General features: G+C 50.2%; 1 protein-coding gene and 1 pseudogene across 1 annotated transcript in view; one reads left to right on the forward strand and one right to left on the reverse strand.

Annotated features, from left to right (window-relative positions):
• Nucleotides 1-4,874, forward strand: part of LOC140845787 (cytochrome c oxidase subunit 1-like) — a 44,090-nt pseudogene extending 39,216 nt beyond the window's left edge.
• Nucleotides 1-20,297, reverse strand: part of LOC140845788 (uncharacterized) — a 44,622-nt gene extending 24,325 nt beyond the window's left edge. The window contains exons 1-5 of the mRNA XM_073220834.1: nt 20,283-20,297; nt 19,445-19,876; nt 6,535-6,866; nt 5,793-6,053; nt 4,896-5,008 (exon numbers count right to left, since the gene is read on the reverse strand). Of these exons, the coding sequence (XP_073076935.1) occupies nt 5,879-6,053; nt 6,535-6,866; nt 19,445-19,876; nt 20,283-20,297 (954 nt within the window). The 3' untranslated portion in view covers nt 4,896-5,008; nt 5,793-5,878. The remainder of the gene's footprint in view (nt 1-4,895; nt 5,009-5,792; nt 6,054-6,534; nt 6,867-19,444; nt 19,877-20,282) is intronic.
• Nucleotides 20,298-22,126: the final 1,829 nt, after the last annotated feature.

The raw sequence follows: 22,126 nt of genomic DNA on the forward strand, positions 1-22,126 counted from the left end.
AAATGCTGAGAAATGGATCAACACAGTCCCCTGAATAACTCTACTCTTAAGACAAAACTTCAAAGGAATTAGGAATCAGCTGTATGCAGCATGCCTTACGCCCAGAGCTACCCAAAAGGCCCTTAACTGCGCCTCCTCTCTCAGGTCACTCCACTCCCATCTGGGTGTGTACATTGTCTGACAGTAAATGAACCTTCTTGTTGCACAAGCCAACTGGACTTGGCTCTGAACTATTTACCCTAAGACAAAAACCCTCTGACCTCCACGTCCAGAGCTAAATGTCTCTGTCACCTTTGCTACTTTATCCAGCTTTCTAGTTTTATAATCCTTTCTCTCTCCCTGTTTTATTTAAGGCCAATGGGGAAGCAGTAGTTCTTAGGACATAATCTCACTCCATCCAGTGCTCCATGGCTCCCCAAATTCTGGGACTGTAGGGATATAATTCTCACGCCATGCAGATCAAGTGGACACCGGATGCCAGGAGTTGCCAAGGAATATGCCCTGTGCCAAGCAGCAATTCAGTGAACTTGTTTTTCTCCCTCTGTTCTGCCCTGCTCTCTACTGCCTGCACAGCTGCTGACATTCGCTTTCTACTCTTGCTTTAATGAATTCCTTTCTTCCTGGCGCACATTTGACCTGGTCGAGAATTCTTTCCCTATCAGAGTTGAGAACTGTCCCTGATTCGGGGTGAGGTTTCACCTAGTACCCAGGGAGAGACGTGCCCAGCAACACCAGCATTCAGCTGCTGCTGTATAAGAGAGGGACCCACATGGGCTGAGTCCACACCCACAGCCACGTTCCTGGAAAAGCACGTGAGGCCAGGCTTCCACTCCTAACCCAGGGTCTTGGGCTCCTGAATTCTTTCCAATTCCCCTTTCCCGTCCGTCCCTGGACAGTGTCTGCCACTGCCACACCTTCTATAGCACTGCAGTCCATCTGGCTCTCTCCAGGTCTCCCCCAAGGACTCCAAATAAAAATACTTGCTATAATTCCTATTTTAATGAAAAAATTCAATCCACGATCTATAAAGGCAACAAAATATTTCCTAGTACGAGCTACCGCCCGCATCTATATTACTAATGCTAGCCATCACTACCAATCTCATATTCTATGGACAATGGGCTATTACAAAAATGTATGATACCATGGCATCTATCATCATTACCACCGCCATAGCCATAAAACTGGGAATAGCCCCATTCCACTTCTGAGTTCCAGAAGTAGCACAAGGAACCCTGCTGTCATAGGGCATACTACTATTAACCCGACAAAAAATCACACCCATCTCAGTTCTGTGTCAAATTTCACCCACAGTTAACATAAACTTAACACTCTCAATTTTAATTGGAGGCTGAGTGGGTCTAAACCAAACAAAATTACAAAAAATTACAGCTTACTCCTCAATTGCCCACACAGGTTGAATAATAACAACAACATATAACCCAACTATTACTATTCTAAATCTCCTAATGTATATTATAATGACCCTATCAGTATTTGTAATGCTAGTACACAACTCATCGACAACAACCTTATCTTTGTCTCACCTATCAAGTAAGACACTGCTAACTACAACCATTATGCTCACAATCCTAACTATCACTTGGAGGCCTTCCACCATTATCCAGATTTTTACCAAAGTGCATGATCATTCAAGAACTTAGCAGAAACAACAACATAATATTGCCACTAATAGCAGCAATAGCTCTACTAAACTTATATTTTTATATGCACTGACTTACTCCACAACACTAACAATATTCCCAATAACCAACAACATAAAAGTGACAATTTGAAACTATGAAACACATAAAATTAGCCCCACCCCTAATTATTCTATCCACAATAAATACTTCCACCAATTCCGACCATATCAATTCTAAACTAGAAATTGAGATTACACAGACCAAGACCCTTCAAAGCTCTAAGCAAGTATAAAAAACACTTAATTTCTGATCCTAAGGACTGTAAGACTCTATCCTACATCACTTGAATGCAAATCAAACACTTTGATTAAGCTAAATCCTCACTAGATTGATGGGATACAAACCCATGGAACTTTAGTTAACAGCTAAAAACCCTAATCAGCTGGCTTCAATCTACTTCTCCCGCCGTAAAAAAAAAAAAAAAGGTGGCGAGAGAAGTCCCCGGCAGAATTGAAGCTGCTTCTCTCAATTTTCAATTCAGTATGTAAAACACCTCAGGACTTGGCAAGAAGAGGACTTTACCTCTATCTTTAGATTTACAGTCTAATACTTATTCAGCCACCTTACCCATGTTCATCAATCGTTGATTATTTTCAACTAATCACAAAGACGTCGGCACATTATACCTTCTTTTTAGCACTTGACCTGGAATAGTGGGACCTGCTCTAAGCCTCCTTACAGTGCTGAACTAGGCCAGCCTGGAACCCTCTTAGGTAGTGACCACATCTATAACGTAAGCATAACCGTGCACGCCTTTTTAATCATTTTCTTTATGGTGGTACCTATTATAATAGGGGGCTTTGGAAACTGACTAGTGCCTTGAATAATTAGTGCCCCAGACATAGCATTTCCCCATATAAATAATAACATAAGCTTTTGACTCCTCCCTCCCTCCTTTCTTCTTCTCCTAGCATCCTCTACAGTCGAAACAGGAGCAGGAACCCAGTGAACCGTATATGCCCCCCTTAGCAGGTAATTTAGCACATGCAAGTGCCTCAGTGGATTTAACCTTTTTTTCTCTTCACTTAGCAGGTGTCAATTCTAGGAGCTTTAGTAACTGCATCACAACTATTATTAACACAAAACCGCCCACTATAAGCCAATATCAAACTCCACTACTTGTGTGATCAGTTCTAGTTACAGCCGTACTCCTAACTAGTGTCTCTACCGTGTTCTAGCTGCCAGCATTACTATGCTTTAACAGATCTCAACCTAAACACATTTTTTGATCCTGCTGGGGGAGGGGATCCAATTTTATATCAACGCTTATTCTGATTTTTGGTTACCCCGAAGTATATATTTTAATCCTTCCTGGCTTTGGAATCATCTCTCATATTGTAACCTACTATTCTGGGAAACAATAACCTTTTGGGTATATGGGCATAGTCTGGGCAATAATGTCCATTGGTTTTCTAGGCTTCATTATATGAGCATACACATTTACAGTAGGCATAGATGTTGATACACAAGCCTGTTTTACATCCGCCACTATAATTATTGCAATTCCAACAGGTGTGAAAGTATTCAGTTGATTAGCAACTCTGCACGGTGGAAATGTAAAATGATCCCCGGCCATATTATGGGCCCTGAGCTTTATTTTCTTGCTTACAGTAGGGGGCTTAACTGGTATTGTACTACTTAATTCACCATTAGATATTATTCTTTATGATACTTACTATGTAGTACATTTTATTTATGTGCTCTCCATAGGTGCGGTTTTTGCTATTATGGGGGGATTTGTACATTGATTTCCTCTATTTTCAGGATATACCTTCAACCCTACATGAGCAAAGATTCACTTTACAATTACATTTGTAGGTGTTAATATAATTTTTTCCCCCTCAACATTTTCTCAGACTTTCAGGAATACCACATTATTCTGATTACCCAGATGCTTACACAACATGAAATACTGTGTCGCCCGGGGGATCCTTTATTTCACTAACTGCCGTTAAAGTTTTCATAATCTGAGAAGCTCTAGCTTCTAAATGAGAAGTGCACATAGTAGAACCAACTAATACCAATCTTGAATGATTACACAGCTGCTCCGCACCTTACCATACATTTGAGGAGCCTGCCTTTGTCAACTTAAGCAAACAAGGAATCAAACCACCAAAAAATGCTTTCAAGCCAATATCATGACCTCTTTCTCAACTACTGAAGTATTAGTAAAATTTACGTAACTTTTTCAATGTTAAATTATAGGTCTAAGTCCTTCATACTTCCATAGCATGCCCCTTTCAACTCAGGCTAAGGCCTTGGGAGCCACAAGCCTAGAAGGAGAATGAACTCGATGCTACCTGACATTTACCCCAGGAAACTGACCCTCTGGCTGGGCTTCCCGGTACTCATCAGGGTCTGTAAGTAACGCCAAGGAGAGGGGGGCCAGGAGTTTATGTGTGCTTCAGGCCTCCTCACCTCCTCTGTCCAAAAGCTACCCTCTGTTTTGATAGCACCATGGGACAAAATTTTAACTCCTATACTGTACTTCATTATTTATTAATTTTCTAATAGCATGCACCAGACTGGGTTGCATCAGCAAACAGGAATGACCACTTCACTAAGTAGCCTGCCTAGACAGCTGCACGATGGAAACTACCCACTCCTACACCCATGGATGCATGTATATTAGAGCAGCCCAAGTTCACCTCCACAGAGTGCCACAATACACAGTGTGTCTCTCCAACACTGACCCTTGTCAAAGGACCTTAATTTTTGTTCTTAAAAAAACTTTACACCAAAATACATACAATAAAATGCACAAATCGCAAAGCTCGATGAAGTCTGATGTATGTACACACATCACCATCGCCTAGATCAAGATATCAAATATTCTCATTTTCTCACCCCTCATCTACTTCAGACATTTTTGCCAAGGAGGCATACAGATGGCCAACAGACATAAAAAGATGCTCAATATCACTCATCATCAGGGAAATGCAAGATTAAATCCTATGAGATGTCACGTCGCATTAGTCAGACTGTCCAAAATCCAAGAGACAAAAAATTACAGGTGTTGGCAAGGATGTGGAGACAACGGAATACTGGTGGGACAATGGCTGCAAGTTGATGCAGCCACCACAGAAAGCAGGAGGGAAGTTTCTCAGAGAACAGCTGTGCTCTCTGTAATGCTATGGGATGAGGAAGGACAATGAATGGTGGCTTGCTAAGGATGCTAAAAGGACTTACCTACTTGCCTCGTGTGACCCTGAAGGTAGGGAACAGCAGATGTTTGCAGAAATGGATCAAGTAGAACTTTCATGAGTTGACTTCAGAAAGACGAAGTTGTTCCCTGTGGAGACCTTATAGGGAAAACAAAAATGTCACTAAGAGGGTGAACCTCACCCACTGGGCTTCCCCACTAAGAAGGGACAGTCCACTACCAGATGGCTTTTTCGAAGGCAGGGGCAGTGGGTCACAGGGGAAGCCCTGATTTGCAGGCAACCTGCCAGGTGGAAGGGGGTGAGGAAGGATGCTCTCACCTATGACTATGCATGCTCCAGGGGCCTCCCTGCTGAGGCCAATCTCCCCAGCAGCCCGCCCCAGTCTCCCCACTTGACTTCTCTGCTAGGCAGTTATGGAAAACCAGCTGCCTTCCTCAAGCTCTCCTAGTGCACAGGCACCCAGACACACAAACACTGTCCCAGGCCGCACAGTGCTCTCACACAACACCACACGTACAAGAGCTACCGCACACACAGCAGACACCACAGCGACACATTCACCAGTGGGCCAAGCTGCCACCACGCAGCCACAGGTACCTTGACACACTCCCTGGACTACTGGCCTACTCCCGCGCTGACCCGTTTGGGAGCACAGGAGACCCCCCGAACCCCGCGGATGCACCCTCGCAGCAGCCATGCCCGCGTACCCACGGACCAGACATCCGAACCATTACCGGAAGTCAGAGAAGCTGGCGGGCCTGCGGAGCTCCTGGCTGAGATCCAGTCACCTTCCAGGCTGGGTAGGTGCATGCGCTGCCCATTGCTTTCCAATGCCCACCCACAGCTTTCCATTTCCTCCCAAGGACCATGCAACACCCCCAAACTCCCTGATAGAAAAGCCAACATGGGGGTGGCTACTTACTATGAACTGAGGTTGCTGCAAGGCGGCGAGGCCTGCATAGGAACCAGGGAGCCGGGTCCCTGGCAGGCGGGCCCCTGCTGGAGGTGTTACCAGTCTGAGGGATCTCGCAGTGGAGGGCCATGAGCCCTGGCGAAGGCAGCAACGTCGGCATCAGCGGAAGAAGGCACTGGAGGGCGGTAGCAGCGGCAGGCATCTAGGGCGGGTGTCAGCGGGAGGCGCCGGCAGGCAGGGCAGGAGAGAGGCGGGCTCCAGGACGGGTGGCTGCGCTTTGGTGGAGAGAAGCGGCGATGGAGGCCAGTGGCTTTGCCTGGCGCGGGGGGAGGGGGGGGGGCATGCTGGGCGTTGGCTGCGGGCCAGCTCCTCCCCCAGAACCGACACCATCGCCAGCCATGGACTCTGCCCTCCCACTGCCAACGCCCCCATAGCCTTGCTCTCGTCTCTGGCTGCGCACCTGCCGACGGCAGTGTCGGAAGTCCGCCTCGGGCACAGACACCCGCGCAGCGGACGCCACGGCCCACCATGGAGCGCAGCCTGTCCACGCTGCCGCCCACTGGAGACCCTGCTCCCCGCCACCGCCTCTGCCACCTCTCACGGCGCACCTGCAGCCGGTGGGCTGGACTCCGCCCCGGCCGCAGACCCCGCCACCGAGAAGCAACAGCCTGCAGTTTCCAGCAGCGGACTCCTTCCCCGCCCCATCCTTCCCCAACCCGAAGACGCCTGCCCCCTGGGGATGGCTGCTTACAGTGAGCTGCCGCTGCGAGGCCAGGCCTGTGTAAGTGCGCAGGGACCCTGGCAAGGTGGGGCCCTGGAGCCGGCGGTCGGCAGCCGCTGTTGGAGGGCTCCGGCCGGCAGTGCAGGGCTTTGGCGAGCGACGGCGACATCAGCGGGAGGAGGTCTTGGCCGGCAGGGACGTATGAGAGGGAGGCACTGGCGAGCGGCGGGCGGGATCAGGCAGGAAGCTTCCTTCTCTGCAGCAAGTGATGGCGCAGCTGGAAGGACACGTGCCGGGCAGGGAAGTAGGTGGCGCTGGCCAGCGGGAGGAGCGTGAGCAGCAGGCACTGGAAGTGGGCGGTGCTGGAAGGCAGGAAGAGCGGGCGCAGCCTTGGTGGCTGGCAGACACCGCCCCCCGTGCACGGCGGGCTCCGGAAGTGGGCGGCGCTAGTCGGTGGGACGAGTGTGCGCAGCCTTGGTTGCGGGCAGACCCCGCCCCCAAACCCCTCCGACAGAGCACGCGCATCAATCCCACACTCCCCTATCTGTGCAGCATCCATGTAAAATAAAAGATGGTACTCACAGAACCCAAAAATGGACTACAGTTGCCAAAGGGAAAGGGACTGGGGAGGATGGGTGGGAAGGGAGGGATAAGGGGGAAAAGGGGGCATTACTATTAGCAGACATAATGTAGAGAGGGGCATGGGGAGGGTTGTACAACACAGAGAAGACAAGTAGTGATTCTATAGCATCTTACTAAGCTGATGGACAGTGACTGTAATGGAGTATGCGGGGGGACCTGGTGATAGGGGGAGTCTAGTAAGCAATGTTCCTCATGTACATTGTAGATTAATGACACCGAAATTAAAAAAACAAAGACGGCATACAACAAAAATTCAGGAGCTCAAAATAAGTTAGCAGAAACAATATTCTGGGAAAATCTTGGTAGCTGGAGTCCAAGCTTCATGCCAAAGCCTCCTCACCATGTCTATATATATGGAGAAGCTGGAAGGACAGGGTGGGAGGGTAAAATATGGGAACAGGAGGCAGTACTTGCACTGAGCTGACGGAATAGACAAGTATACTGGACACACACACACACACACACACACACACACACACACACACACACACACACTTCCCCTAGAGAAACGTAGTCAACAAAAAAGAAAGGTAACTTAAAGGCCATTAGCTTGGGGTTGGTTTGGCCCGTCCCCACAGCTCAGCAAGGCAGGACGTGGCTCTAGTAGGGCAGGGGGATGTTATCAGGCCAGCCCAGAAGGCTTGGGATCAGCTCTCTCAGGAAGCCAGCTCCACTCAGACAAGGCACGCGGACGCGCGCACATGTCAACAAGCATCCCTCAGAGACTTCAAGACCCAGTTCAGTCCCTGCCCTCGGAAAGTATGATCTACAGGGAGAAGTCTCAACAAGTCCTGACCTGGGGTGTGGACAGGCCACCAGGAAACTCAGAAGGGTGTCAGAAAGAAGTGAGGTCTGAGCCGGGCTTGAGGAATTTCTCCAAGTGAGACTCCAGGCAGAAGGGAGCCTGGACACAAGTGGTGTGTGTGTGGTGGGGCAGGGGCAGAGGCTACCACAGGACGTGGGCAGCTGTGAAGGGACTGAGGGACCCACTTTCAGAGGCCTCCAAGCCCAAGAGCGGACTCCCTTGGCCCAGTGGACAACAGGAAGGGAGTGGTATTTACTGCACACCCCTGGCTTGGCACCACCAGCAGTCACCTCACTGAGTTGGACGCTCCCCCCTACACCCAGCTGCCTTGGCAGAAAACACTGCTTCCTTGTTAGGCTGGATCCGACAAGGGTCAGAGAGGGCAGGTCTCAGGGAGAAGGCCTCACAGCAAAGCGGCTGAGCCACCCATATGTGAGGAGAGCAGGACAGGAATGGTCAGCAGAACATAGGAGGCCCAGAACACCCCTGAGAAAGGCCGCTCAGCAAGGGTGCACCCCACAGTGCACAAAAGACATGGGGAGAGAAGGTCGCAGGCATTCAGTCAGCCCAAATAGCAATCCATCAGCCACTCAGCCCCAGGAGGGCAGGGCCCCACACAGTCCCCCTAGGGATGACACAGGGAGAGTCCTAGCATCTCGGGTGACCCCACAGCCCTTGTCCTCTACCACTGCAAGCCCTGACCACATACATGTATGCCCAGCCTCGGTGTCCTAGACTTGAGCATAAGGATGGTCTTCGTGATCACTGCATTCCAGGTCCCCAGAACAGGGGCTGACACACAGTGGGGGCTCAGCAGGTATCTGATGAGTAAATGAACCCAAGTTAACTTCTTAAAGGCTGAGGCTGAGTTGTTCCTTTAACAATTAATTGAGAACCCACTGTGTGCCGGACATGTTATTGGTGCTTGCTACATAACCATGAGCAAAAGAGCACAAGAGCCCTGCCCTCCTGGGGCTGACAGCCCAGTGGCCACATTCACCTTTGTGTCCGCATCACATCACATGTCAGAGCATCCCCACCCCCTATACCAGGCTCACTGAAGCAGAATGAATGGACTGTGGGAGGCGGGGTGTCCCAGAACTGGGTTGAAGCCCTGGCTCTGCACTGACTGGTTCTGAGCCCAGCTAACACCAACTGTCATCAGACGCAGGCGGTAAGCAGCATGCAGTGCACCAGAAGCCCCATCCGCATCCACACTCCCCACCCCCACCCCCCCTGCGGCCACTGCTGCCCTGCCGGCTTCCTCCCCCTGTACAGGACTGAGTATCTGGACCTTTCCATCAGTCAGGCTGCTTCAGACAACACTGATACCCAAAACATGGCTCTCTCAGGAAGCCAGCTCCACTCAAGACAAGGCACACAGACACCCACACATATCAATAAGCATCTCTTGGAGACTTCAAGCCCCAGTTCAGTCCCTGCCCTCGGAAAGTATGATCTACAGGGAGAGAAGTCTCAACAAGAGAACCTTAGGCCCCCCAGGAACCCAGCTGCACCCTGCAGTCCTGGAAATGATGCTGTCATTGCTCCCTCAAGGAGATATTCTGTCCCACCACTTGGACAGTCATGTTCACAGTCTAGTCCTGGAACTCCCGGAGCCACAACCACCTGGCAGCTAGTTAACAATCCTGCTTCCTGAACTCCAGCCGCACAAAGACCTCCCAAAGCAGAAGACCACCCTCCACAGGCCAGCCTCACTCCTAGGCCGGGTGCCCTCATGGCCACGAGATGGCTGCAGGTCCAGGCCTCAAAAGTGAACAACATTCTCAGAGGAAAATGACCATCCTTCTTCCCTCTTAGGCATGTACGGTGCCCACTCCTACCACCAATGCCTCTAATGTCTCATTGGCAGGAACTAAGTCACTCAACATGCTCATACCTCAGCCAATCCCAGGCAAGGGAGCAGACCCACGAAGCCAGAGCCCAGGGCCACTGTCTCAACAATGGGTTTCAACCCCAGGCAAGTTTGCTATGGATTCAGTGTGACCAAAGAAAATGACAGCAAAACGTTCTTGGGGTGAAAAGGTTATACCCAACTTTATTTCCAGGTGGCAAGTCAGTCACTAAAATCCTGTTCACTCAGAGCGAGTCTGCATGCAGCAAGCTGGTCTCTGCCTCTGGGCCCCTCTGTCCACACAGCTGTCCACTGGGCCCCTCTGTCCTCACAGCCATCCTCAGGGCCACTCTGTCCGCACAGCCATCCTGCACAGCCGTCCTCAGGGCCCCTCTGTCCACACAGCCATCCCACACAGCCATCCTCCGGGCCTCTCTGCACAGTCGTCCCACACACAGCTGTTCTCTGGGCCTCTGTCCTCGGCACTGCCACCACTCCAGCCTCTGCTCTGCTCTCCTGCAGCCTTGAAGCCCTGCCACCATGTCGCACCCAGAGCACTGGGCGGAGCTCTTTATATAGAGTCAACAGCCATGTATTGCCCACAGGTGTGCAGTGAGCTTAGTCAACAAGGGCCAGGTGAGAATACTGGCCACAGGAACTCTCATTTTATCCACAGCCACCAACAGTGAAGCAGAAGGCAGGCAACTGGAGAGGCTGAGAACTGAGCAAACCTGGGCTAGTCTGGAAAACAGTGAGTGCAGTGGAAAATGCTGGACTGACAACCAGGGGGCCCCTCGATGTCCCCAGGCCACCTGACAACAGCAGCCCCAGAAGTAAACACCAGTCCTCGCAGGACACCACTTCTCAGGGACAGCCACCACCTGTACTTTGGCCCTCACTTCCATTCCAGAAGGCCTTTGGCCTCACTTCTCTAAGCCTGTTCCGACTGCTGAGGCCCCTAGAGAAAGTCCTGTGGGCCAGTTCAGCAAATGGCACACCAAGCGTGAGCCTGACAGCTCATGACCACACAAACACAGCCCTCTGTCCGCTTGACACCAACCACCTGGGTGAGGAGACAAGGTGCACACTGAGATGGACAGTGTCGGGGAGAAACAGCCCTGAACTGGGAGATGGGGGAGGGGACGACAACACCCGCCAGAGACAGTGGCTGAAGGCTCACCCCGCACGGGCATCTGACCTGCACTTACAGGCGGGGGTGCTGGTTGGGGTTTTTCCTTCCCTGTCATCTGGCCTTTACCCTAGAAGTTTGGCACTATTATTACAGGTTCATGATCCCTTATCCATAATTTTTTAAATCCAGAACTCTCTAAAAACCAAAAGCTGATTTTGTTGTTAATTGATTGGGCAGCAGAGCTTCAACTGAACCAACACAAGACTATGACCTATCTACCCCTTCTGCAATGACTGCTCATACGTTTTGAATCAGAAATAGTGACATGTTTTACGCAGTGTTGCCCCTAAACCCCACCAGCAGCACCATATAATCCAGTATATGTTCCACATTCTGAAAAGTTCTGCATTCAGAAACACATCTGGCCCCAAGGGTTTCAGAACAGGGACTGGGGATGTGTATTACTACTCTACACAAGATAAAGTAACTCTCTTAGGAAAAAGCAGAACCGCACTTGGAACTAAGCAACTCAACTCACAGGCCAGAGCTATGACTCACTGTGCTTCCATCACTCACCCCCTGGTGATTTTAAGGAAGACACCACCCCACCCCACCCCACCCCGTAGACCTCATCTGGTCTTCTCATCCATAAAATGGGGAGCTTGGACTAGATCAGCGGGTTTCAAATGTGGTTTAAAGCCGATTGGCCCTTCCTTCAAGGACACCTTAAGGAAAAGTGTCACTGCTCCAGTGAGCATGTTCGCAGCAGGGTTCCTCAACAGCACAGTTTGAAAACTGCTATGCAGTGATCTTTTAGGGCCATCTGGTTCTAACATTATATGGTTGTCCTCTCGAGGCAAACAGCCTTTCCCATGAATGAAGGATACCTGGAAAGAACTTGAACCAGACCCTGACGAACAGATAGGCTTCTGACCTGCAGAGAGGACTCCAGAGCCAAGCAGCATGCATGCAGGTCAGAAGACCATAAGTAAGGTGTGTGAGAGGTTCCGGGAAGCTAGGCCAGCCAAGGGGGTTCCTGGGACAAGGTGACAGGAGGACGTACATGCTGGAAAGGTTGGCTGATCAGCCAGATGAGTGTCAGGAATCCTCTCCCCTACCCCCTCGGAGCCTGAAATTCCTCCAAACAGGAGGCCAGGGGACAAGTTGGGCAGTCCCGGCCCCACTGTGTGCAACCACAAATTCACAGTCCTGTCCTCACTATAGCAACCAAGAGCCTCAAAGCTTAGCTCACAGCCATCAATATGTTATTGTCAAATAAGTGACTCTTGTGATTCCAAAAATAAGAGCATATGATCTCCCACAAAGACACATCCTTCAGAGGACAACAGGACAGAGTAAGAGCAGGATGGCGGCCCTGGGCAGGCCAGAATGGAGGGTCACCAAGGTCCCACTGGTGTCCTTCCCACTGTCTAGGGGCAGTATGACTCCCAGGAGTCTGTAGCAGCCCAGGAAAGTCCACAAGCCATTCTAAACAACAGTGCCGCCTTCTCGCCTCGGCCCTGAAGACTCTCAGGCTGTTTCCAAAGAGGCCCTTCAGGCCAGTGGGCAGCCCCCCTGTCCACCATTAACTCTTCCCTCTCTGGGAAGGCTCCAGAGGCCTTACTGAGACCACTACCACATTCCCGTCTCCCATTTCTGGGTGCCATTCTTCCTGCTTTACAGACAGAGGGAACAAGACTCGGCTTCCTAGGTCGCTTGGTAACTTGTCTTAGGGGAAGAGAAGCCCAGAGGCTATGAATATCTGTAACAGTGGGGCTGTGGGGCCCAAGGAGAGGCAGAAAGGCTTCCTGGAGGGATGGAGCAGAGGTTATCTACCCTAGACTTACCTGATTCCCAAATCCATTCTTTCTCTAGCCCCGCAAATTAGAATACATCTAGAAAGGAGTAAGAGGTCAGCAGAACTGCAGACCTACAAGAAGTCCAAGAGATGGGGGCTGGATGAGGCAAAAAGTCAGAAAGAATGGAGCCACTGTGACCCTGAAGGTGGGCTCTCTGCAGACCATGTGAATGGGAATGAGACCGGGTGGGGGATATGTGGGAAGGAACAAGAGGCTGTAAGCACCGATCATGTGTTTGAGAAGAGTGGCCAGGAAAGGAAGGAGGAAAATGCTTAGGGGTAGTGGGTTTGTCGCGGGGGGCTTTACTTTTTTGTTCAGTTATAAGTTTTTTTGGAAGAGTAAGAAGGGTATGAGAAATTGATAGTATCCAAAAACAGGATTGTTTTCCTGACCAAAGATCAGAATGGAATAATCACAGGCTCCTGGCAGAGGGTGAGGAGGGAGGAACTTACTTGGCAGGGTGCTCACCCAAATGAGAAAGGCGGGTTTGAAACTGATATTTGAGGGAGAGGCAGGAAAAACCTTGACTGAAAAAGAGGAGCCAAATGCTGTGGAGACTGAGTAGATAAGGAAATGGAAGCACCGCCAGGATAGCAGCCTGGAAGCCTCTACAGGAAAGAGTAGGATTAAATCTCATGGCTCCGTATTACTCTGTAATATGGCTATCACAGAGAATAGCCAAAATTCAAATAATTGTATTTGATAAATACAACATCTATTACTATTGAGTGTTTCCTAAGTGCAAGCTTACATGTATTACCTTTCTGCATGGCATTCAAATGAAATGAAACTGAAGTTTCAGGGAAATTAAGTTAATTTACTCAATTCATACAAGTTTGCATAACCAGAAAGTTGCAGTCGAAACTCAAACCCAAGTTTGTCCATTTCCTGAACCATCAGCCCTACTGAGTCTTCAGGCTGGCAGAGATGACCTCAGGGAACATATCTGGATGGAAAAGATGAATATCAATAAGAATTCCTTTCTGAAAGGCAGTAACCAACAGAAGCAGTAGAGAATGAACTTGGGACGTCTGGGAAGAGGTATATCTGAGTGGGGATTCATACCCTTGGGGACAGAGGTTGGGTGGTGAGTCACTGGACAGGAACTCATCATAGGAGAAGCTACAGGTTACAGGTTCTTGGCCCTTGAACACTGTGGATAGGGAAGATGTGGCTTTCCTAACATGGATCTCAAAGCTGGTCTAATAGAGGCAAGACAGAATAGTTTCTTCTACCATCTCCTGAGCAGTAAAAATCTCATGTACTATACTATAAAGCAGAACTTCAGATTATTTCTTGAGTTTCTCAGTAGACAATTCGATCTCCCAAAGAATACAGATGGCAGCAAAAGAAAATCCCATCTTGTGCTGAATTCAGCTACTTCAAAAAGAACTAGTTGTGAAGTGGAAGGAAAGGAACTTTGGGGAAATGAGTTACTTCATATGAGCCAGGCAGATCATACATAAACCTGGACGTTAAGAAGGCATATTAAAAAGCAGAGAAGATTTAGGCCAGAGACTGTAAAGAGAGGATAGCTTGAGACCAAAAAGTTCACAAAAGCAAAGTTGTGAAGACACAACCACAATCAATAGGCAGAAATAAGTAGAATAAGGAGAAAATGGACATGCTGGCATATGTATTACTAGTTTTTCAGTCACTCGGAAATGGCAGTTGTATAGTGGTCAAGTTATTGAAGATCAGAGATGGATTTCCAAGGGACAGGCACCATGAGGGAGCTCTGGAACACAGGAAAGATTATGACATGCTTCCTAGATCTGAGTTGTATACAAACGTGTCTCTCTCAGTACTTAAAACAGAGTAAGGACACAAAAAGTGTTCAAATCAGCTTGGGGAAGAACCAAGTGAAATTCTATAAATCGATTTTATTGTGTTGAATCTGATAAAAAGATATTGTCAGTATTACAATAGCCATCATTTATTAAGTGGATCCCACATGGTAGGCATCATTTGAACTATTTTCCATGCATTTAATATTTACAATAACCCCAAGAACTAGGTGTTATTAATATCCATATTTTATCCTCATATGACGATAGAGTTGATTAACTTGTCCTGTAGAAGGTGGTTTACAGTCATTACTGTAAGTGAAAGTGTTACTTTCACCAAAGGCTGATTCTCTTTGAATGATATTCAGGAATCCTACTGGAAGGGATTTCATTATGGTGGTTTCTGTGTCTGTTACTGCATCATATGGATCCTGCTTTACTCATGGTGAGAGACATATCCTGTTAGAAGAGAAATTCTGCTTCCCAGATTTGTTCTCATTCTTGAGTCAGTCGACTTTGATGCTGAGCTTCTATGCTGTAATTGTTCCTGGGGATCTGAACAGTGCAGCTGAGGCACAGTGGTCCTGGAGCAGGAAGACCTGGCATACAGGGCCTTCCCTAGAGCTTGGACAGGTCACCTGCCACCATGGAGACAGTTAGCAGCAAGCTGAGGTCAGGACTTTGGTTCATGGTTAGTTCTCTCTCTCTCAGATGGTTGAATGACTGTGCAAGTTAATGTCAGCAACACAACCCCACTGCTATGGGCTGGACTGTATCCCCCTAATTCATATGTTGAAGCCTTAACCCCCAGTGTGACTATAATTGGAGTTTGGGCCTACAGGGAGGTCCTTAAGGTTAAATGAGGTCATAAGCGTGGAGCCTCATCCAATATAACTGATGTCTTTCTAAGAAGAGGAAGATAAATTAGAGATCTCTCTCTCCATACATGCACAGAGAAGAGGCCATGTGAAGACACAGCGAGAAGGCAGCCACCTACAAGCCCAGAAGAGAGGCAGGCCTCACTGATAATCAACTTGAATGGCACCTTGATCTTGGCCTTCCAGCCTCCTGAACAGTGAGAAGATAAATCTGTTGTTTGAACTATCCAGTCTCTGGTATTTTGTTATGGCAGCTCTAGATGATTAACACACCTGCCAAGTCTGCTTTCCTACCAGGTGGGGATTAATGATAATACATACTCATAGCCCCTGTCTGCACCTGTGGTCTAAGAAAGGCCATGTAAAAAGCTGAAGGTAGTGCCTTGTGCACAGTAAGAGCTTGATGATTTTCAGTTATGTTATTAATACTGAAATACAGTTCCTTCTCCAGTATCCTGGACATGACAGTCCTACTTCCCGCACAGTAGTTATGGGGATGCAATGAGATGTGTTTCTTAAGTCTTCCTTCCCTGACAACAGTCCAACAGGAGACAGTGCACATACACACCTGGGGACAGGGGCGTGACAAGAAAGGTCTACTGGAATGATTTTTGGTCTCATGTTCTTTCTTAAAAACACATATGCATCTTGCACTTTAATTCATATATAGTCATGTTTGCTTTAATTCGTAAGATGTTTGCCGTTATTTATCAGGTAGACAACTTATGATCTAGACAGATAACTTGGTCTTGTACACCTCACCCACATGACCACTTCATTCAAATTTTAAGAAGGCCTTTGCAAGTCACAAAGAACTGTCCTGGTGTAAGGATTTAGTTATTATTTTTGAAAAATCAACATTGCAATTAATTAATTTGGGGGGAACCATAAGGTGTGTTTCATATTACTAATTAACTAACTGAACCAACCACTGTTAGTGAGCTTCTACTATGTGCCAGCAGAGCAACCACACAGATCCATTCCCAGCCTTCCATTAGCTTACAGTCAGGCAGGCGGGTGGACACCAAACACACAGTCCAATAACTAACTGTTAAGAGTTATGGCACATCATGACAAAAGCTGTGAAGGAAGAATGCTAGGAAAGCCTGCAGCAGCAAGGGAGATGGTAAGAGCCCTATAACATTCTGAGTATGAACAGATTCCTGGGAAGTCCAGATTCCTAAGGAGAATGCTCTGGAGGCAGCCTCCTGAAGTGAGGTGTCAATTATTACGCTTTTAAAGCTCAGTTATTGTCACCCTTGGTTTGTCTAAGGAGGATATTGTTTCCACAAGTCTGAGAAGGCTAGGTATGAATTTTTATACTGGGGACCAGACAGGGTGGTATTTGACAACTTTCAGGGAGGTGATGGACTTGGGGACAGTGCTCTTTGCCTTAGATGTACGGTATGATGTTGCAGGTGGGAAAGTAGGCTTGAGGGACATTAGAGGTGCCTCCTTTCTCTTCCTGTTTTTCTTCCCTAGTGAGCGTGTATGCACTTTGCAGACTTGTCCAGGAGTCACTTAACACATGAGAACTGCTTGACAGATCACAGTCTTAGTACCGGAACAGCCAAACAGAAGAAGCCCCATCCATTTCCTGCCTGCCCTTTCAGGCCCTGAATGGAGGAGGTGTTTGCAGTATTTTGTTGGGAGTGGGGGGGGGAGGGACGTTGTCGCCAACATATTGGACTGGAAGCCAGGGGTTCCCTACAGAACTCCTGCCGCCTGGCTTTGCCTGTACTAGGAGTGCAGGGAAGCTTATGCCAAATCCTGCTCATGTGCTCATCCCTGTCACCAGCCCTCCTGTAGCTTCCACATCCCCGGTCAGTGCGTGTTTCCTTCCTGGGGGCCTCAGCACAGCAGAGTGGCAGATGGAAGAAAGGTGTAAAATTAATGTAGGGAGGGGGAGGGACTTTCACAACATTTGGCAACAATGCTTCAGTATGTTGGCACAGCACTCTACAACTTACAAGTACATTCACACCTGCTTTCTGTCTGGCTCTCAGAGGTGGGCACTGATCCCCAGCCTTAGATTCTGCCTCCCATTTCTTTACAGACAAATGCCCTTTGAGATGTCTAGGTCTTTTCTAGACCACGGTCCCAGAGGAAGAATGAATTCTTTCCTCATGTCAATTCCAATTTCTGCAAGCCCTCACCACTTCTGTGAAACTTCTATCAAACACATTTCTGAAAGAGTAGGGGCAGGAAGGGGCTGCAGAGACTATCTAATCCAACTTAGTCATTAGCACAAAGAAGAAAAGTGACTGAGCTAAGGCCCCACAGCCTGTCAGGAACCCAGCAGGGCTCAGACACCTGAAGGTAGACATGCACACGTACACTGCCCCCATTCTCCCAATGCCTTACATAGCTGCAAACTTCGCCCTCCTGGGGCTTCTCACGGGCGCACAGTGGGTGCTTCCTAAGTCAGGGTGTTTGGGAGTGTAACCTGTCAACCTTATTTTACCCTTCCTGAGGGGAATGCGGTGAGAGGAGCTCGCCATTCTCAGGGATCCTGTAGGGAATTCTTTTACAAAATGAAGACTCTAGTATGAAAACTGGTTTTGCACACAAGAGGCGACTCAGTCCTGGGACTGAGGGACTGACACACATGTGGGCTGCCCTAGCAGGAGGCACCTGTAAACACAGCATCCGGCCTTCCAAACCCTGATCACGTGACCCCTCTGAACGCTGCTCAGCCCACTGCCACCTCTCCCCTCCACCTCCACCTCTCCAGACGGTTCTCCCAAGGTGGGCTGAGGTCTTAAACGTCTGTTTGCTGAACAGTAAGTTAAGAATCTGACTTCTTAACTTCCTGGGTGTTAAAATGCAATCTTATCCTTAAGATGGGATCCATTCTGCCTTTTACTATATATTGTTTGTGGCTGGGCTTACTTGCTATATTAATTGCCCAGGTTATATATTACTTGATTAGGGGCTGGAGAGGGAAGAGCAGCATCTAGGCAAAGTTAAAGATAAACTGGGCCTTTTAGCAGGCTAAAGTAAATTTTACAATAGCCTCATTTAATTGACACAATGCAGACATGGGCTACACTGAGGTATTTTCTTATCTGGGGGATGTTCAAACATTCCAGGCCAGGTTACTCCTGGCTTTTTAGTTTTAACTCATCTTCACGGAAGAATGCTTATACGACCAGTTTGATACTTTACTTTAGAAAATTAATGTGACTCTGACTCTGCTGAATTGTTTAATACGGAGTTTTGGTACGGGTCTTTTTCCAGAGGCCCCCACCCTACTCTGACTACACCCATGGTCCCTGTCTCAGAATCCCTGTGGCTAGTTATAAGTTAGTTACTCAGCTGCAGATTTCAAACCTAAATGACAGAAAGATACTAATTTCTAAATACAAGAAAATGCACTGTCAGTTCCCAGATCAAAGTAAAGAAACTTCGTTACCAAATAAAAATTACGAGAGATACCTAATGAAAAATATTTTAATTTTAAAGGCGCTGCTTCCGGGCGGCCTCTCCCCCGGCGCGGGTCACACTTGAACTTCAGCCGGCCAGGCCCTCGCCGAAAACACCCACACACGGCAAAACGCCCGCCGGCCTCCCCGTCTGCGCGGCCCCGGCCCGGGCGGCGGGAGCAGGACGGGGGCGCGACCCCGGGCAGAGCGCACGCGCGCCGCGGGACCGAGCAGCCACCCTCACAACCCGGGCCGGGACGGAGGAGCGGCGGCTCCGGCGGGCCCCACCCCCCGGCCACGGCGAACTTGCACTGGGCGCACCTGCACCGCACCCTCCCTCCACGGGCGGCCCCTCCAGCGGAGCGCGTCAACTCCCGGCCCCGGCCGGGCCCCACGAGCCCACCACCCACGTCGGCCCCTTCCCGGCCCCGCGGGCCACGCGCTGCCCGCAGAGCTACCTGCACGGTCGCCCCCTCGTCCGGCTCCACCACGCCCTCAGGTGGAGGCAGGGGTCCCCGCGCCCCATCCGGGTTCCGCCGCGCCCCGCGGCCACGTACCTTCCAGCCCGCAGGGCTGTCGCCGTCGCCTTCACCCCTGAAGTAGGGCCCGCTCTGGACCCTCCACTGCAGATCTGCGACAGCGGGAGCCGCTTCTCGGCCGAGCTCTCTGAAGTCCGTACTGGGCAGCGGCTCCAAGTCCGGGTCGAGCGCAGCCCTCCGCCCGCCGCGGGAGACACGAGAAAGGCGAGTACCGCACCGGGAGCCTAGCGGGTGCGAGGCGGCGGTCCGAGGCCGGGGCACGAGGTCGGTGCCGCCCCCGCATGCGCGCCGGGAGGATGGCGCAGCCGAGCACGGCGCGGGTCCATCAACATCTGGTCTTCGCAGGGGCCCGCTGCGCGGACAGGACGGCACGAGACGCTCCTGCCCGGGCCAGCGGACCGAAGCACGGAGAGTGCAGCCGAAGCTGCCTCGCCCGCTGCGCTCCAGACGCTACTGACTTGAATATAGCGGTAGCGGAGCCTACAGCTACTACGCAGCCGCAGGACTTACGCGCCTGCGCCCAATGACTGCCCGCCCCCGACTGACGGCCCTTGCTACCAATGAGCGCGAGGCGCCGCGGCGTAGGCCCGCCTCCGACTGACGGCCCTCACAGCCAATGAGCGCGCGGCGCCTCGGCGCTGGAAGACAGGTGTGTCTATTCCCTGCTGCTACCGTGGCCAACCCTCCCTTCCAGGACCCACCGAGACCTGTGGAGCCCTGTGAACCAGGCACTCAGGGTCTGCGATTTCCTTGTGCGGTTCCAGCCTTGCTCTAAGTAACACCACACATTACCAGGCAGGAAGACAGGCCCTTCTACCTACCACGTGGTATGAACTCCATTAACATCTGCTCTGACCTGCGCTGATTCCATCGTTAGCCGTACATACATCTCAAAATCTCCCTAATGACAAAAAGCAGTAATGGGCGTCTGCTATGCTTGTTTAGTGAGTCGTAAATGAGCCAGTGGGACGATGTGTTTCTTCCCATCCAGCCCCCAGCTAAGTAATGGCCAGGAACTGGAAGAAGGGCAAGATGCACCAGACAGTAGCTCAAAGCGTTGGATCTTCTAATCACAACTGATTAAAAGGCAAAAATATTTGCATGCACATACTGTTTTCCATTACCTTAAAAAAATCTCAGTAATTACTTCTCCATCATCATTTTGGGAGAATGTTAACAACATTGATCTTTGATCCTTTAATTATGGTAAGCCCTGATAGGAGGATCCTAGGGGCTGGCTCCTCCCCACCTCCGCTCCTCTACTCAGACCGGCCTGCCTGCCTCACCTGTGGCGGGCTTCCCTCTGTGGTCCCCACTCCCCAAGGCTGTTCCAGCTCAGCAGGGATCCCCTGACCTGAACTCCTTTCATGTCTTATATTTTAGCAAATGCTGACTTTTTGTGAAAGAGAAATTTGAGAAGAAAACACACCCATAATTCTTTTACTGTACAAATTCGTGCTCCCATTTGCACACATCCACTACCATTTTCATTACTAATGTGGACGTTTTACGTGGTCTCTCCCTAGTGCACATATCAAATTGTTTTTATATCTACTCAGCACTATTTTCTCAAGATCTAGGTCTCTGAAAACGACCACTGTATGAACTGCATCATATTCCAACCCCCCTGGAGCCATCATTCATCTTCCATCCCGCAGGTGCAGACATGGTTCTTCTCCCCCCGTGTGAGCACTCACAGGTAAAGCCACCGGGGTCTCCAGGAACGCGAGCCTACCTCTTGTTGTTGTTACTAAGCTTTCCTTTGTTTCTACAGTTGATTTCCTTGTGGGGTCCATGGGGATGAATAGCTTTGTGGGTCTTGATTCCCAAGGAGGCCATGCAGATCTGCCATGACACCTGTGGCACCTGGGTGGGTTTCCCAAGGACAGAGTTGGATGGAGCCAGGTGACAGGCTCACAACAGGTGACTCGCAGGGCTCTGTGTCGGATAGGGTCCCCTCCCTTGTGCATGGCCAGGCCCTGGGGACTGAGTTCTAATGGCGGGTGACACGACAACGGCTCTTCCTGGGGCATTCCATGTCTCTCTCCCACCCTCCGCTGCTCTGGGGGCACTGCAGCTCCTTCGTCAGGCTGTGTGACAGACAGCGAGTCTCAGAGTGCTGGCACCAGCCACTAGCCTCCCTGCCTCAGGCCTCTGACCATGCAGCCCACTGAGAATCTACCATCTGGGGCCCGATGCACATCCCTGTTCCTCATGGCCCATGACTTCCTAGTTCTCTGTGTCCCAGACTCAGGGCAGGCCACGCTCCTCAAAGGCCTTCCAGGATGGCTGCTTAGTGAGCTCAGGGTCAGGGAACCAGATGCAAGGCCACCGTGAGCCCCAGAGGATTACTCCCAGGGGCCCACAGTGCTGCCAAGGGCGGCCAGGAGCTGGTGGGTCTGGGATCTGTGGGCAGGCTTGCCCCCAGTGGGTCACTGGCCATCCTGCTGCTGTGCCCCTCCCATCTGCTTTCCAAGGGTCCAGAAACTTGACTCTGCCTGGAGACACAAGATAGCTTTGAGACCTAGTAGGGGGAAGAGAAGAGGTGCTTGGTGGAGACAGCCCTTTCCTGAGCCGTACCCCAGTGACCTAGGACCCTCCCAGGTGGTTCTGAGCCAGGCAGGCAGAGCCCTGCAGTTCTGTCCTCTCTGTTACTCATCTCCGTGCAGCGGCTCCAGGTGGGGGCTGACGCCCAGCCTC

Source organism: Manis javanica, chromosome 13 (genome assembly GCF_040802235.1).
Source record: "Manis javanica isolate MJ-LG chromosome 13, MJ_LKY, whole genome shotgun sequence".
In the NCBI taxonomy this organism is placed as follows: Eukaryota; Metazoa; Chordata; class Mammalia; order Pholidota; family Manidae; genus Manis; species Manis javanica.